Below are 17,769 nucleotides of genomic sequence, written 5' to 3' on the forward strand. Positions count from 1 at the left end.
TAGAGGGGAGCAGATCACTGCACTTAAGAGGAATTGAAAAAACTCTTTATGGTAGACCAAAGAGTGCATGGGGTTTGGGTAAGTGAAGCCTAGATATCAAAGAGGCTTGCCAACTTCATTACGATATTTTTTCTTTTTTATTTTTTTTAAAGATTTATTTATTTCTCCCCCTTTCCCCCCTATTGTCTGGTCTCTGTATCTATTCACTGTGTGTTCTTCTGTGTCTGCTTGTATTATCCGGCGGCACTGGGACACTGTGTCTCTTTTTCTGTTGCGTCATCTTACTGCATCAATTCTGCATGTGTGCGGCACCACTCCTGGGTGGGCTGTATTTTTTTCACGCGTGGCAGCTCTCCTTGCCAGGTGCACTCCTTGCACATGGGGTTCTCCTACATGGGGGTGCCCCTGAGTGGCATGGCATTCCTTGTGTGGCAGCACTGTGGTTGGGGTAGCTTACCACATGGGTCAGGAGGCTCTAGGGATTGAACCCTGGACCCTCCATATGGTATAGACGGACGTTCTGTCAGTTGAGCCACATCTGCTTCCCTAAGATATTTTCAATTCCTCTTAAAGGCAACTGGAAACAACTAAAATATTTTAAGTAGGGGAGTGATATACAGAATGGTTAGTATTTGCTGAATATTCTAGACACTTATCTGGATGCTTTACATGTATTAACTTCCTAAATTTTCACATGAGGTAGGAATTTTGTCCTCATCTTATAGATGAGAAATTTGAGATTCAGAGAAATAACTTCCTGAAGTTTAATTAGGTAACACCTGACAGAACCAGGCATCAAATCCATGCATTCATTCTAGCTCTTGGGATGGAGAAAAGTACAAAGATTTTGGAAGTATTTAAAAGGATGAAAGTACAAAGATTCTGGAAGTATTTAAAAGGATTTAATGATTAAAGTTGGTTGGTGTGAAAGATGAAGAACTGCAATGCAGAGAATTTTGTCAACAAAGTAATGATGATGACACTCAGTTAAAATGTTAATAAAGGAAGAGGAGAAATTTTTTTTTTTTGTTCTTTAGAAGGTAGTGGATGGGTGGGAGTATGAGTGTGGAATATTATTTAATTTAGGTTTACCTGTAAAGTACCTAAGTGACATTAATTAGAAGAGTCCACATACATGTAGGAGTTACAAATTGAAATAGGCTTATTGGTATTTCTAACAATTCCAAGAGAAGCTGAGTAAAGGAAGAAGTGATGACTCCCAAAACACTAACAACAGAGAGAACAATGAAAAAAGACTGCACTAGCGTTGAGCTAAAGAGTAGCCAGAAGAGTGTGACATCATGGAAGTAAAGGGAAGTGGGTTTGCAGCAGTTTCAAAATTAACTCAATCATAAAAGTATTCAAAAATTCCTCTTTCTTGATCTAATAATAATAACTCTGTTTTTTTTTCCCTGGGTAAATGATAAAATGGCTGTAAAATAATAGAAATATTGCAGAGAAATACTTTGGAGGGACAATCAGTAACATTCATTCATAAATAATCTTTGAATGTTTAATATGTGTGGGCACTGTTCTAAACTCTTGGGATGTAAAGGAAAGAAAACAAACAAACAAATCCTGGAACTAAACACTCTGGCAAGGGAGGCAAACAATAAACAATAATATAAAAAATATGTTAGAAGGTATTATGAGCCATACAAAAAAATAGGGCAATATAAAGCGTGTCTAGAGGTGTGGGTTTTGCGGGAGTGTGGCTTGTGATTTTAAATTGAAAAGGTGAGAATTTTAAAAAGACAAGGGAGGTAGGGAGTTAGCCATGCAGTTATCTGTTGGAGAAGCATTCCAATCTGAGAGAACAACCAGAACTATGTTCCTCAAGTGGGAACATGTCAAGCATGTCCCAAAACCTTTAGGAGGCCAGTGTGTTTAGAGTGAAATTAAGGAGAAAATTTGTAGATATGGGGCTGAACCACAAAAACTGATCTAGTGAACATTGCATGTAAAACTGGTTTTGGGGCTGAGATCAGGGATTCACTTATGGACATAATGGTTTTGAGATGCCTGTCAGTCAAAAAAGTGGAGTCTATCTGAGAAATTAATTCTGGAATTTAGGAGAGTTTTCTGTGTTGGAGACAGCACTTGTGAGTTATAGACATATAGATATTTAAGATGATCATATCACCAGGGGAGAGACTGTACAGAAAGAAGAAAAGGGGACGAAGGGTTGTGCTATAGCACACTCCAAATTTAAGGGTTTGGGAAGAAGAGAAGGAACCAGCAAAGAAGACTGAGGAGGAAGCATCAGTTAGGTAGGAAGAAAATCAAGAGTGATTGTTCTAAGTGAGTGTACCAAGGAAGGAGGAGTGATCGACTTTGTCAGATGTTTTTGATTGGTCAAGTAAGCTATGTACTGAGAACTGACCATTGGGTTTAGCAGCAGTAAGTCATTAATGATCTCAACAAGTGCAGATTCAGTGAAGTGGTGGGGGCAAAAGTCCAACAAGTGGATATAAGAGAAAAAGGAAAGAGGGATATTGGAGATGGTGAGTATAAACAACTGTTTTGAGGATTTTCACTGTTGCGGACATGCTAGTGAACACTTGGAAAAATGGGCCTATAGCTTCTATTAATCAGAAAATATTCAGAGATGACATTGTATGTGCTAACTATAATATAAAAGTTCCTGAGGATATAGAAATAAAAGTGGCACAGTTCCTCCTCAGGGACCTCAGAAATAGATAAATGAACTGTTTATTATAAAATATAGCCTGTTGTAAAAGAGGAAAACTACAGATACTATAGGTGTAAATAAGAGGGTATTTATCCAGACTGAGACAAAAATGCTTCCGTAGAGGAGCTGAAACATGAATTGGGGCTTGACAGATAAGTCAAAATCTTGGGATAATCTAAACAGAAGGTATTGCAACTACAAAGGCACAGAGACATTAACTGCAAGTACTTAGATGGCTCAGGAGTGTAAGGTCCAAGGGGATGGGAGGGACCAGTTAAAGACATGGGAATCAAAAATGAGGGAGTCAGGAGTGTGGCCAGATGGTTCAGATCAAACAGGGCCTTCCTTAGAGGTGGATTTGTAAAATACACTGCCAGACTCTTGTCTTCTACTTACCATGGCTGCTTTTGATATCCAGGTGAAAGAAATGGAGAAGTGTACCTCAGGCCAAGTCTTTGAGATGACACTCAGCCCTCTGTCGAAAGACTATGTCCCAGAATTTCCCCTTCCCCTCCAAAGAAGAAGGATCTCTCCCTGAAGGAAATTCAAATGAAGTTAGAAGCTGTAGAAGAAAGATGCAAGTTCCATGAAGCTAAGGTCTTAAAGCAGCTTATTGAGAAATAAGAGGATGAAAAAGAAGTGCCTCAGAAAATAACAGAAGAGAATAACAACTTCAGTAAAATGGCAGAAAAGTAACTGATACACAAAATGGAAGCCAACAAGGAGAATCGAGAGGCACAAATGGCTGCCAAAGTGGAGCATTTGCAAGAAAAGGACAAGCATATTGAACAAGTATGGAAGAAGAAAGAGTCCAACGATCCTGCTGATGAGATTGAAGCTCACTAATTGATTTTGAGAACTGACTTTCTTCCCCTTCCCTTCCTAAATATCTAAAGACTGTACTGGTCGATGTCATTTTATTTTTTCTCTCCTGACAAATATTCTAGAAGCTAATATAGGACTATGTAGGTAGATCCATACTTACAATATTGTTTTGGGGGCTAAAGGGGAGGAACTAAAAGTGTTTACCTCTATTTCTGAAGTGTTGAACTCTTTCTAATGTAGGTATTATTCTTGTTGTATCTTTTCTACTTTAGTGCACCTGGTGGACTGGGTTAATGGCTAGTACTGTATTGGCTCTGTGAAATTGTGTTTGTACAGCGTATGTAGTGGCTTCTTTCAAACTGTTAGATGTTGAATATCTGTTTACTTTTAAATTCCAATTCTGTCCCAGTTTCACCAGATGCTACTGTACTTGAATGGTTAATAAAATTGCACAGTGGGGAAATTAAAAGGAGGGAGTCAGATACTTTTAACATTGCATTAAAAAAAAAAAAGGAATTTTACTGAGGGCAAAAGAGAGTAAAGGAAAGTCTTTGAGTAGGGCCAAGATATAATCAGATTTGCATTTTCAAATATTACTCAGAAAGCAGTACAGAGAAGAGAGAACTTTGTAAATTTGTAAAGCAGTTTAATAATATTTTTCAGAATCACCTATACAGAGGTGACAAGTAAAGCTGTAGGAATAGAGATTGGAAGGAAACTATATTTTCTGCCAGACTAATCTTTTGAAAATATCATGTCATGACCTTGATTCAAGCTCTTTCAAGGCATTCATTCTCTTGATCCCTTCCCATAACTTTTCTACCACTGTATTTCTCCCTCAGCCCATTGCTTTGGTGATCTGGGCCTACTTCCTCTTCCTAGAACTCACCAACTTCTGCTCATTTGAGGACCTTTGCCCCAGGTGGTTCCTGTGCATGGAGTGCTCTTTATCGAGATGGGTACACAGTTGACACCACAGTGCCAGGACCCAGCTTCATTGCACCTCCCCTGATCCACAAAATCTACTTTACTTTTAATCTCCCAGTTCTGTTTTAATTCTTTGCAAAGTATTTCTGCCATCATTTTATTTTATTATTCTCATTGATTAATTTACTGCCCCTTCCTCCCCACACTCCAACTTGCTGCCCTAGAATGGGAGCTGTACAACATCCTGTCTTTAACCCTGATTCCTTGCACTGGAACAGTGCCTGAAACACAATATAAGATCACTAAATATTGTTTGCTTGAGTGAAAGAATGAATCAATTGAAAAAATCTATGCTATTCTTAAACTATGTAGGTTAGTTATTTTTTTAATTGGAAAATATATTTATACATATGACTTTAAAAGTACAGGCATGTAGAAAGGTCTGAAAACTGTCATAGTCTAGAGGAATCTAAGGAGACATGATGACTAAATGTAATGTGGTGTCCTGGATAGGATCCTGTAACAGAAAAAGGGCAATAAATAAAAATTAAGGAAATCTGAATAAGCTATGAACTTTAATCAATAATTATAATATTGGGAAACGGATTTGGCTCAATGGATAGAGCATCTGTCTACCACATGGGAGGTCCAAGGTTCAAACCCCGGGCCTCCTGACTCATGTGGTGAGCTGGCCCATGCGCAGTGCTGATGTGCGCAAGGAGGGCCATGCCATACAGGGGTGTCCCCCGCATAGGGGAGCCCCACACGCAAGAAGTGTGCCCCGTAAGGAGAGCTGCCCCACACGAAAAAAGTGCAGCCTGCCCAGGAGTGGCAACACACACATAGAGAGCTGATACAGCAAGATGACACAACAAAAAGAGACACAGATTCCCAGTGCCGCTGACAAGAATACAAGCGGACACAGAAGAACACATAGTGAATGGACACAGAAAGCAGATAACTGGGGGGAGGGAAGGGGAGAGAAATAAATTTTAAAAAAATAGATCTTTTAAAAATAATAATTATAGTATTAATATTGCTTCATTAATGGTAACAAGTTTACCATACTGATATAACCTGTTAATAGGAAAAATGTGAGGGATTGGGCCTGGAGTTAAATGGTAAAATATTTTCTATAAAATATTTTCTGTAAAAATAATGCTGCCTTAAAAAATAAATTCTATTAACTTAAAAACTGCTTGTAAAAATGCAGAAGTATGTAATTTAGAACCTAAAAATGCATTTATTGAGTACTTTCACTGCCTCTACCCATAAAGAATCAGTTTTGACACTGTTGTAGATTCTTCCAGATTTGTAAATATTTACACACACACCAACAAATGTAAACACTGCAGAAATGTTATCTGTAATATTATTTTTTTCTGGATTTTTAAAAACTTTATCATACATTACAACCATTATATTAGGATTCTCCAGAAAAACAGAATTCAGGATACATATATACATACATCATACACACACATATATACATATACACTCACAGAGAGAGAGAGATTACATGTGAGAAAGACTGATGGATTGATTATTATAAGTCCTTGGCTCATGCAACTGACTGGGCTGGCAAGTCAGAATTCTGCAGGGCAGGCTGTAAATTGCAAACTCCTTTAGGGTGATTTTGACATCTGGCAAGTCCAAATTCCAAAGGCCAGGCTGCAAGCTGGAAACCTCTGATAAAGGTGAGGCTGAAGTTGATTCTGAATTCTCCAGGGGAAGCTGGCTGACTGAAGCAGACATAGAAATTCTTTCTGATTCCTGCAATCTTTAGTTCTAGCTTTTAAAACTTCCAACTCATTGGATGAGGAGATGCCCCACATTGCTAAGGGCAATCTCCTTTATTGATTGTAGATACAGTCAGCCAGATATAATCAACTGATTATAGCTGCAAATCCATCTATGAAATACTTTCATAGTAACAATCAGGCCAGATTGTTTGGTTTGCTTGACCAAACAAAGGGACACGTAGTTTCCCTCTCTTTCTCTTTCTCTCTCTCTCTGTGTATGTGTGTGAGTGTATATGTGTATGTATGATGTATGTATGTATGTATCCTGAGTTCTGTTTTTCTGGAGAATCCTGACTCATATAATGGTTGTAATGTATGATAAAGTTAAAAAAGGGACATCTTAACCTAGTCAAGATGACAGAAGAAATTAACCATCAAGTCCATTTTTCTACGTTGGTACAGGCAGATCTACCTCATTCTTTCTGACACTAAAGAATATTCAATTACTTGGTGTGCCAGTCTATTCAACCAATTTGCTATTGATGAAGTTATCTTGCTTTGTTGATATAACCTATGATACAAGTCTATCTTTGTGATCATCTCCATACATGTGTCTTCTTTTCAATGGCTGAATGTTACTCCATTGTGGATGTAAGTACAAATAGTCTTCTCTGGTAAGATATTTAAGAGGCTGATAACAAAGATTTCTTTGTGGAAAAAGAGTTGAATGACTAGAGAGAGGAATGAGAGGTAGGGTTGCACTACACAACCCCGGGGTTCCACTCAGACACAATGACATTTTTGTTTTGTCTACAGAATAATTGGCTTCTGACTATGACTAATCCAACAAACATTTGAATCTGCACTTAAAGGTTCAAAAATGTCAAAATTGTATGGTAGGCTGTGGAGCAGGTGTAGTTCAGTGGTTGAGCACCTGCCTTGCATGTATGAGGTCCCAGGGTCAATCCCTTGTACCTCCTTAAAAAAAAAAACAAACTATAGTAGGATGGTAGGTTAATACATCAAATATTGGATGAAGGCATCACTATTTATCATTAAATAAGAAAAAAAAAGTATTTTGGCTGAGTCTGGGAATGCCAGTTGCCCAATATCCCTCTTGCCTTACACAGATTATTGGAGACTATGTCCAGGTGCAAAGCTACAAGTATTAATACAGTGTTTAATTATGAAGATAGGGTAGCCTCTGATATGTGATAAGAAATGGGTGGGAATACTGGGAAGTTCTAAAAAGGGTGAATCCCATTCCTTGTTCTTCTTCCTGCTTGGAGATAAGCCCTGAAGTGATGACAAGAATCTGAATAACCATCTAGTTATTTTGTGCATGGAAGACATGAAGAATAATGGATCAGAAAAACAGATGAAGTTTTGTTCTCTGATGATTTCATGTAGGTTTCATGCTAATTTGAATGGCTTCATCTATACTCTGTGAATAAAGCCCTGATTTCTGAAAGCCACCATATTCAAGTTTCTGTTATATTCAGCTATTAATAACTGATATGTTAGATATGGGAACATATAACAATGATACCTCTGTTGGGAGTAGTTCTAAAAAATCATTTGTGTTTTTTTTTTTTCTCCCAAACCACTAGGTATCTTTTCTTCTGCAAATTATTCTTTAAACTACCCCCAGTTTTTTTTTTTTTCAGAAAAGCTAATGTATTTTCTGAAAGTAGGATCTTAAATCTATAATGCTGTTTTAAAAATCTTTTTCCTTCTGTTTAGCTGTGATCATAAAGCTTTTAAAGAAATAGCAAAGTAAATTGGTATATATATTCTCTTGAATTTGTGTAGGAATAGTATCTTTTTATATTCTTCTATGTACTTAAAACTTTTCTAAAGGTAAATGTATGTTCAGAAAGCAATGATTCATTACAATGGACTTTATAGAAACAGTTTTAACTTATAGTTCATGACCTGGGCTTTGATCAGGGACTTAAGCTAGAGAAGGGACTACAACTTGTTTAAAAGAAGAGAGAAAATAATTTTGTTTTATTTAAAAACACGAGAGTTTTTGTTTTCTCACCCTTACTAGAATTAGCTCTAAAACATTCCCAAACCATATATACACAAACAGCAGCTGGAACATTTGTTTATTTATAGGAAATGTGCAAAATGGAAGAAGCAGAAAATATTTGGTAAAGCAGCCCTCTTGTTTGACCTAAAATATGTGCCAGGGGGTTTTTGAGAGATTCCCAGAATGATGTTCTTCTGACGCCAAAGCGGGATCTCCATTAACATCTGTCATTGTCCTTTAGAGATCTTTGAATCATTAGATCTATGAATTGACCCGTTCAAGCTCTTAAATAATACCTGGGAGATTTACTCTGCTTACATTATGTGTGGTTTTACTGTCTTTTGATTCAGTGATTTCTTTATAACAGCATTTAACAACTACAACTTATAAAAGGGGACTTTTACAACTGTTCTTCATCTAAAGAAAACTACAATGGTTTTGTTGGTTGAAGTCACTTTCTTTGATCTCTAAGTCTTTTAACAATAGGTCTAGAGCACTACAAACATGCAGGGTGCAGATTTATATTTTCTCTCTTACTGACACAAATCAAGTACAGATTTATCAAGCTGTGAAATATATTAAGTTCACAGAGTTTTAACAAAGGGTTACCTAACCACAAGAACCTGCTGTGACAGAAACTACTTTCAGATGTCCTTTTAATTATATTAAATGAAAGTTTGGTTTGGCTTTGATGCTTATGGGCAAACATTGAAATCTCTTGCAAGAGCTGCTGAAAATACTCCCTGTTGCTGTAGTTAATATACTACATTGTATATACCCACTAGCCAATTTATTCTAGCCACTTTAACAAGGATATTCAGCCTGACAAGCCACACAGAATAGTATCACAAGTCAAGCAGAGCACAAATCATTAGAGGACTCTGAAAGTGGTTTGACATGCACCACAGAGCTCTTTGTCACACAGCCAATTAAGTGACCAAACAAGGATTTTGAAAATACTCATTAATTTCTTCCTTCCAGTATAAATGGAGGTTGGAATCCGTCTTTTCTTATGTGCCAAAAGCACACAAGTAAAACTGACATAATTCAATTTGCACTTTGTCAAAGGTGCAAATAGCAACTTTGGTTCACAGAAAACTCTGCAGTAATAATATAAAAAAATGAAAGACATAGGTTAAAATGTTTAGATATTAGATATAATAATATAGATACCTGAGATTTATAATTTTTTAATTAATTGAAAGTTGACATTATTTTCATCCTTGAAAAATGGCATCCGCATTTCTGAACAGATTCAGCAACACTTGACCTAATTTTTTCTTCTTTAAAGCAAGAACTTCAGTTGACCTAACGATACTACACTCCTGGTTGTTCTGTAGTTTCTGTTACTGGCTCTTTTTCTTCTCCGTGACCTCATAATATTGCAGTGTCCTGGGATTATTCCTGTTCTTTCCTCCTCTCTCTCTACTCATTTCCTTGATAAACGCATCCTTTACATTGGCTTTATATATCATGTTAAAAGCAAAACTCTCCCAAATATTGTTCTTGCCAGTCCTTTTGAATGAACTCCATGCATGCCTATCTTACTGCCATTTTTAGCATCTCTACTTGCTAACAAATAGGAATCTCAAACTTAACATGCCACAAAGTGAGCCTCTTCTCTCGCGCCTCTCAAATCAGTCACAGATAGATCATTTCCATAAATGGTGATTTCATCTTTCCAGTTGCTTAGGCCAAATATTTTCAGTCAACTTTTGACTACTCTCTTCCTCTAACACAGGGGTTTTAAACTTTTTTGTTTCTTAGACCCAATTGCCAGTTAGGTGAAATGACTACTACTGAAATTTATTTATCACATACATTCATAAGTGAAGGAAATAAGATTTCAGTTAGATGTCAGAGAAAATAAAGATAATAAGTTGATTTTTCTCAATTCAAGCTCATGGATCCCCTGAAATCCCTGGTTAAGAATCCCTGCTCTAACATCTCACATTTAATCCCTTAGCAAATCCTGTTAGTTCCACTAAAAAAAAAAATCCTGTACTTAAATAATTATTTCATTATCCTTCATTAATATTCTAATGAAGAAACCTTTATTGCCCAATTGGTCTTCATGATTCAGCCTTCACATTTCCCGCAACGCTGTGTTCTCCATTTAGCAGACAGTGTGATCCTTTTAAAACATGTAGGATCTTGTCATTCCTCTGTTTAGAAACCTGCAGTGTTTTCCTGTGCCACTCCGAATAAAAGTCAAATTCTTTACACTGGCCTGTCAGATCTGGGTCCTTCCTGCCTTGCAGATTTATGCCCTATTACTCTCTCTTTTTTTTACTCTGCCCCAGGTGATTAGCCTCCTCAAACACTGCAGGCATATTTTCATCTCAGGAAGTTTGCATTTGTTGTTCTCTCTGCCAGAAAAGCTCTTCCCTGGATATATGCATAGTTCACTCCTTTACCTCCTCTAAGGTTTTGCTCAAGAATCTCCTTCCCAGTAATGCATCCTATTTAAAACTGCTAGTACTTTCTACCAAAATCCTAGCACTTTCTGTCTGGGTTCTCTGCTTTATTTTTCTCTATAGCATTTATCACCACTTGACATGCCATATATTTTACAGTACAGTTTATATTCTGGCCCTAGAAATATCACCCCTGAGAGAGAGCAGGAATTTTTGTCTATTATGTTTTCTGTTCTATCTCCAGTGCTAAATATATTACTGGGCACAAAGTGGGTGCTCTTGAATGTTCTTGTTGTTTTCTATTATGTAATGTTTTTCAAGTCCGAAAAGAGATTGCTTTTGCATTGATGGTCCTTACAACAGAGCTTTCTAGTGGATTATAAAGGTCAAACAAAGTGAGCAAAATAAAGTTCCAAATTAAAAGAAAGAGTGCTTGTTTAAAATATATTGTAATCTTTAAAGAACATGTAGACCATCTTTCAAGAAAGGAAGAAAGGAAGGAAGAAAGAACAGATACACAAGTGTGTGCTTGTTTATTTTTTTAAATTTACGTTTATCTAGCAGGGATTTTTTTCTGAACAGTTCTCATCCTGACTATGCAGCTTACAGCAAGCTCCAAAGACTCAAAAGATTAACATAAATACCTCGATGCCTTATAATTCTCATTAAGCAAGGTCATTTACAGATCTCTGGGCAATACATACCAACTCTGAGATTTGGAGGACAAAAGAACTGCTGACTATATAATATATATGTGTGTGTGTGTGTGTATATATATATATATATATATACACTTTTTCACTAGGGAAATACCCCACATTTGAAACAGAAAAAAAATGAAAAATAGAAATTTTTAATGGTTCTTCCTAAATGGTTCTTCCTAAAGAAGAAAACAATGGAGAACAAACATTATTTACAAGATAGGAAACTTGAGGTTGAAAACCCAGAAAAAAAGATTAAATCTAATCTAATGTAAATCTGTTTACATTTGTAGAACCTGAAGGAGTTGTTCTTAAGCTCTTCAAAGTCATCGTCTATTCCCAGATTCTCAAAAAAGCCACAACCCTTTCTTTGGAACCAAATGATTTTACTGGTTAATGTATTACACTCCCAAACCAAATTTCCCCCACCCCATGACTACAGTTAAGTTCTTCTGTACTTCACTGGCACTAGGATGGCCATAATCACAATGACAAAGAATTACTAGTGTTGATAAGGATTTAGAGAAAATGCAACTGTCTTCCATTGCTTCTGGGAATGTAAAATGTTGTAGCCATCTTGGAAAACAGTTTCACAGTTTTCAAATTGTTAAACATAGTTACAATATGACACAACTATTGCATTCCTAGAAAATGTTCTGCCATTAGATAGTGGGGATGAGAGTACAACTTTGTGAATATACTAAAATACACTAAATTTTGTATACTTTAAAAGGGATATTTTAATTTTATGGTATGTGAATTATATTTCAATTGAAAAAAAATGAACTTTTGCACTAAGACAAACTGAAAGCAGATGCCAGGGAAGAAAATGAAATCAGAAAATACTTTAGTCAAAATACCTATTAAATACCATATGTGAAATACTTACTCATGAACTACTGAGGGCTTGGAAGCTAGAATAGATGATTACAACAGGGGTAAAAAAATGTGTGGCCCACAACTGATTTGTAACCTCTTATCTCCCCTTCCTTCACTCCCCCATTTATGCTTAAAAAGAATTGGGCCTTTGTCTACCACCAGAAATTATGCCATTCAAAATAAACATTTTTCTGGTTGTTGTTAAGGATTTTTGATTCTAAGTCTTGAATGAAATTTCTTAAAAATTCAGAAGAAAAAAAGAGTGGGAACGAAGGTAGGGAAGAGAATTTCCTCATAAAACACATGGCAAAATGGTCTTTTTTTTTTTTTTTAAAGTTCTTTCTTAAGTCATTTTTTAATCTCCCAAGTCATAATATCACTATAACTGTTTATTCCCCAATTTTTATTTCCTCTTGCCTCTCATAAAACTCTAGGAGCAGCTATTGTTGCAACTGCTCTAGCTTTTGAGATTCCCCCAACAGTACCTAGAAAGAGAATACTCTTTTCCATGTAACTTACCATCCCTTTACATCCCATCAGCACGAGGATACCTAAGTAGAGCAAGGAAGGGATTGTGCCTGGTAAGGGAAGAGGTAATGAAGCCCTCCTATACATTAATCATCCTCCCTACTACTACTTTTCAATCATTATAGAAGACTAAAGTAAGTAAAAATACTAAAACACAGTTCAGGTATTTAGGCAAGATAAGACTACTTCACTAATTTTTAATACCCCATTGAATTGTGTTCTCTTATTTATTTTCTTCTTTCAAAATAACTACTTATCATAACCTACTCTGAAAATAAAGGAACCTTAAAGGAAATGATGTTGTATTTGACCTTAAGATAGCTGTAAAAATATTTGCCAAACTTCCTATTCACCCTCAGTCCTACAAAAAAAAAAAAAGTGAAATATGAAAACAATAGTTTTTCTCTGCCCCAACTCTGAAATATAGTGTAAGAAATATAAATGTAATGATATATCCTTACTCCTAATACCAAATAATGAGAGCAGCTCTGAAATAGCAGTAGCTTAAGGATTGGGAGCATTAGCTTCTGAATCTGGGAGACCTAGCTTTGAATTCAGTGCCTCCTCCATTTTTACTGTTTGATCTTGTGAAAGTAACTTACTCCTCTCTGGGACTCCATTTCCTTTACTACTGTGAAGTAAGAATAGCAATAATTATATCATAAGAATGTTGTGAATATTAAATGAGAATGTATGCAAAATTCTCTGCCTAGTATTGACTATATATTTAGTACTTTATAAATTCAATTATTCTCAGTGATAAAATCAGTGTTCTTCTTAATTATGGCATTGAAGAAGCAATGGACACATGTCAGGAGAGCAACCTTGCTGCCATTATTGTTCGTGTGACCTTGTGCCAGTCATTTAATCTCTTCAGATCTGAGCTAAATCTTCATCTCTAGGATTCCTCCTTGTACTAATATATTTTATTAGCTGTCGATATGTATATGTTACACAACCCCTCTTGTCTTCTCTGGCATAAATCTTAAACTGCTCTTCTTAAATGAAGGTATTATGGCCAAGATATGGTAAGAGCATTTTTACTATATGTCATATATCAATTTCCATCTTTAGACAGTTGACAAGTTTTTCAGTCTAATCTAAAATTAAATAAAGAAAAATAAGGTACATTGTACTACTTTTTTTCTTGAGAAGCAAGCACAATGGGTTGATTCATATATTACACTATTTTAAAAATTATATCAACCACTTTTTAATTTCTCATCCTCATTTCAATTATCATAGTTGATAGATAAGAATTCAGATTTCACTGTGCTTGTTTTGTGTGTGACATGAATAAAAGTTAGGAAGCCAGAAGAAACAAATGATGGATCTAGATTATATATAAAATAGACACTGAACCTCTAAATAACTGAAAGTTAAATGGATTTAGATGGTCAAAATCAAACCTAGGGGAGCAGATATGGCTCAAGCAGTTGAGCACCTCCTTTCCACATGGGAGAACTTGAGTTCAGTCCCTGGTACTTCCTAAAAAAAAAAAAAAAACAGAAACAAACAACAAACCAATAAATGAAAAAACAACTCAGGGGTGCGAATGTGGCTCAGTGGTTGAGCGCCGGCTTCCCGCATGGGAGGTCCTAAGTTGAATCCCTGGCCCTGGGACTTCAAAAACAAATAAATAAACAAATAAAAATCAAACCTAGAAGAATCATTGCTTGTGTCCATCTAAAGTCCATATTTTAAAGCTCATGATGATTTAAGAATCATCTCATTTCAAATTTAATGTGTAAAGCACTTCTGCTTCAGAGATAGCTCAGAATGTACTCTGGACATGGAAAAAATAGGACCACAAGGCAAATATACTTGAAATGCAAATATACTATAGTTTAAATTTTTATTCACTCTGGAATTTCACAGACTAATGAGCTACATTAAAGTAAACAGAAATAGTGCCATGTACTAGTGAGCAGAGCACTTCTACTAACCAATATTCTGTTGGTATTTGGACTGATCAGATGTTTAGTCAATAGCTGAAACATTTATTCATATCTAGTCAATTATAACAACAAAAAATCAGCCATTGAATAAACTGTGTTCTAAATTTTCACCAGAGATTCATGTTTGAATGACCATGTGTTTCACATATTTAAATACCAAAAGGCTAATTATCACAAAGGCCTCAATAAAGGGATAGCATGGATTGAAACAAACAAAAAAAACCAACCCTAGCATCACTCAAAAATACCAGTTTTCACTGATGAAGAATACTTCAATATCTCTATCTACTGCACATATTAAGAGTATAAGTTGTATGTATCAGCCTCCCAAAACAAGGTCTTTCCTAAAATCTTGGAAAAGTAAATCCAAATAGTTTCTTGTATATAATGATTCATTATTTTATAAAGTAAACTACAAATTCAAAGCCTATCTCCCTAATTTCAGTTCAATGTCCAAATTATGTTTTTCCTTTCAAATGGCTATCATAAAATTCCATTATTGTCCTTATCCTAATGTCTTCAATTTCAGAAAGGAACTCACATACAAAAAATACTACCTTTGTTTTTTAGTTTTTCATTCTATTTTCAAATTGATCATTCTGAAAAAAAGCTACCTTGATACAGTTACTTAGATATTTACACATTACTGTCTTTTGAAAATTGACAGTAAAAATAAAAACCAAAATTAATATAAAGCATAGAATAATGGTTTGTCTTTGTGTTTTCTTCTTGATTTTCTTTGAATTCTTTTGTTAAAGGTTTTTGGTATAGGTAAGGTCATATGCGGTATGTTTTCGTATAGTGAAGGTGTACTCAGAACTTGGAAATAAGTTCAGGAAAAACAAAACCATCTTGACTGTAAAACTAGTAAGAAAATTGGAACACACAAAAAAACAAATCAAAACAAAAAAGCTGATAAGAAACAACACATAATGAACGAGTTTGGCCATCTGCAAATTTAATTGACCACAATGACTATTTGTAATGTGTTCTTATGATGCTCAGAAGACTTGGAAAACACCAAAGTCCAATCAAGGTAATTAGCATGCACTTTCAGGATCAGATTAACCGAAGAAAGCTGAAATCTACTCAGTAGTATTTGCACTCATCTGAAATGCTAATGTACTAACATTTATTAATCATTATTGTCCACTAAATGGTAAAATCCTAGGGTGGGGACACTGTGTTGTTTACTATTAGTTGTTGAGGGAATGAAGAAATTAATGTATGGAGTTTAGAAAAGAGGCAGGTGAATGAAAAAGAATTTGTCAGCCAGAGTTAGCAGACGTGGATATCTTCCCTTCATTAAAAAGTTTACTGTGTTGTGACAGACAGTGGTAGAACAATAGATAGATGGAATGAATGAGAGACAAATAGGAAAAGAAAATGATATGGCAAATATGGCAAAATGTTAAAACTGGTGATCTGGATATCTGTGGGGAATAGAGGTTTGTTGGAATTCTCTGTATGGAGTTTATATTGTTTTGTAACTGTTCTAAGTTTGAAAGTAGTAGAAATTTAAAAGATATAAAAATATTACTGCATTGCATTTTTCAGAACTTAAATAAACTTTCCCCCAACGTCATCTACTTCCTTTTGCTATGATTTTATGTTCAATAATTTATGCTAATCATTTCCTGATTATAAATTCTATTCCCAGGTCTATACTACCATGAAGGGTAGTGGATGTGAGAATTCAGACTATTGGAAAGGTATAAATGAATAATACTTGTATTTAATATTTACATTATTTTAGCTTAAGAGTTTTGATTAAAAAAGCCAATGCCCCACAATGATCTACTGTGAATACATTTATAAGGTTTAATTTCTGCAAATGTAGTTCTCAAGAGCATCTCTTATAAATTCGGCTTTATTTCCCTTTTAAAAATGCCATGATTTGTATACATTGATAATAAAATTTACAGTCATACAGTTTCATATACCCCTTTCCCTCCCCTTCTCTCCCCTTTCCTCCTCTCCCCTCCCTTCCCTTTCTTTTTCTTCTCCCTTCCTCATCTCCTTTCTTTCCAATCCTTCTTATATAAAGAACACTAAAGCTCACTTCTGGGATTGTCTTCTTTCACATAGAACCCACAAGCATAGCAATAGTTTTTACCTTGCTTAGAAATAAATTAGAATATTTTAGTTGGTAAAATACTGTCATTGAGATTACCATGTTTACAATGGATGAGAGAATAAGAGATTCACAAACATTTCTTGAGCCAATAAAAAGTTCCATTTTGATACAAAAGCATGACACTCCAAGAATCCTGGACTATGTGTGGTACAATAGGAACTTGATTGTCACTTCTGAGTGACTTGTTACTCAAATATTGACTGACCCAATGTATAAATGAAATTGTTTCATTCCTATCTCTATGAAGAACTTAGCGATTTATAGACTTCACCAAACTGATCTCTTAGTTATGACCACAATGTTTATACATGAAGTTCTGCCCCCTTCTAGTCTGTGTTTTTCTCAAGTTTGACAAAACATTGGTACTTTCAGATTTCTTTTTAACACATACCCTTTCATATGTCTTTCCTTTCCTACCTTGCAAGTCTTCCCTGAAATTCCTTTAGTAAAATATGGTAAATCATCATTTTTCTATCAGATGCACATTCATGCTATCACCAGCAGAGACAATTCAACAACTTAACACATTTATAAAAACGCAGAAAGTACCTGGACATAGGCTCTGCAAGAGCGCTCTCTTTTCTGAAGCTGAATCCATTAAGACAGCAGATTAAACACAGAATAGAAAAAACAAGTTAGTGACAGAAGAAAACAAGAAAAATAAAAGAACACATCTACACGAAACACCTCATTTTGTTGTGCACTACTTTCTAGAAGAGAATAAAAGCTAAGCAGCAGCGATATGTAAGCAATGACTGGGAAAAAGAGTGGCCAAGTCTCCTTTCAGAACCACCCAAGTGAAAACTGAACGATATAAAGCTGTTAGTGATGGAAAGAAATCTTGGCTGAATTTGATAGAAATGGAGTAAAAATCAATATACTTTTTTCAATTGAAATGATCCATTTCATATCAGGTTAGTTATTAATT

General features: G+C 35.4%; 1 protein-coding gene across 50 annotated transcripts in view; it reads right to left on the reverse strand.

Moving 5' to 3' along the window:
* The window catches only part of ADGRL3 (adhesion G protein-coupled receptor L3), an 845,015-nt gene that overhangs the window by 142,714 nt on the left and 684,532 nt on the right, over positions 1–17,769 (reverse strand). For 39 of the 50 annotated variants that reach the window (XM_058297941.1, XM_071216369.1, XM_058297901.1 and 36 more), the window contains one exon: positions 17,391–17,429. The exons of the other annotated variants lie outside the window; for them this stretch is intronic. In XM_058297941.1, coding sequence (XP_058153924.1) covers positions 17,391–17,429 — 39 coding nt within the window. The remainder of the gene's footprint in view (positions 1–17,390; positions 17,430–17,769) is intronic. 50 annotated transcript variants of the gene reach the window in all.

The sequence above is a fragment of the Dasypus novemcinctus genome, chromosome 1 (genome assembly GCF_030445035.2).
Source record: "Dasypus novemcinctus isolate mDasNov1 chromosome 1, mDasNov1.1.hap2, whole genome shotgun sequence".
Lineage (NCBI taxonomy): Eukaryota > Metazoa > Chordata > Mammalia > Cingulata > Dasypodidae > Dasypus > Dasypus novemcinctus.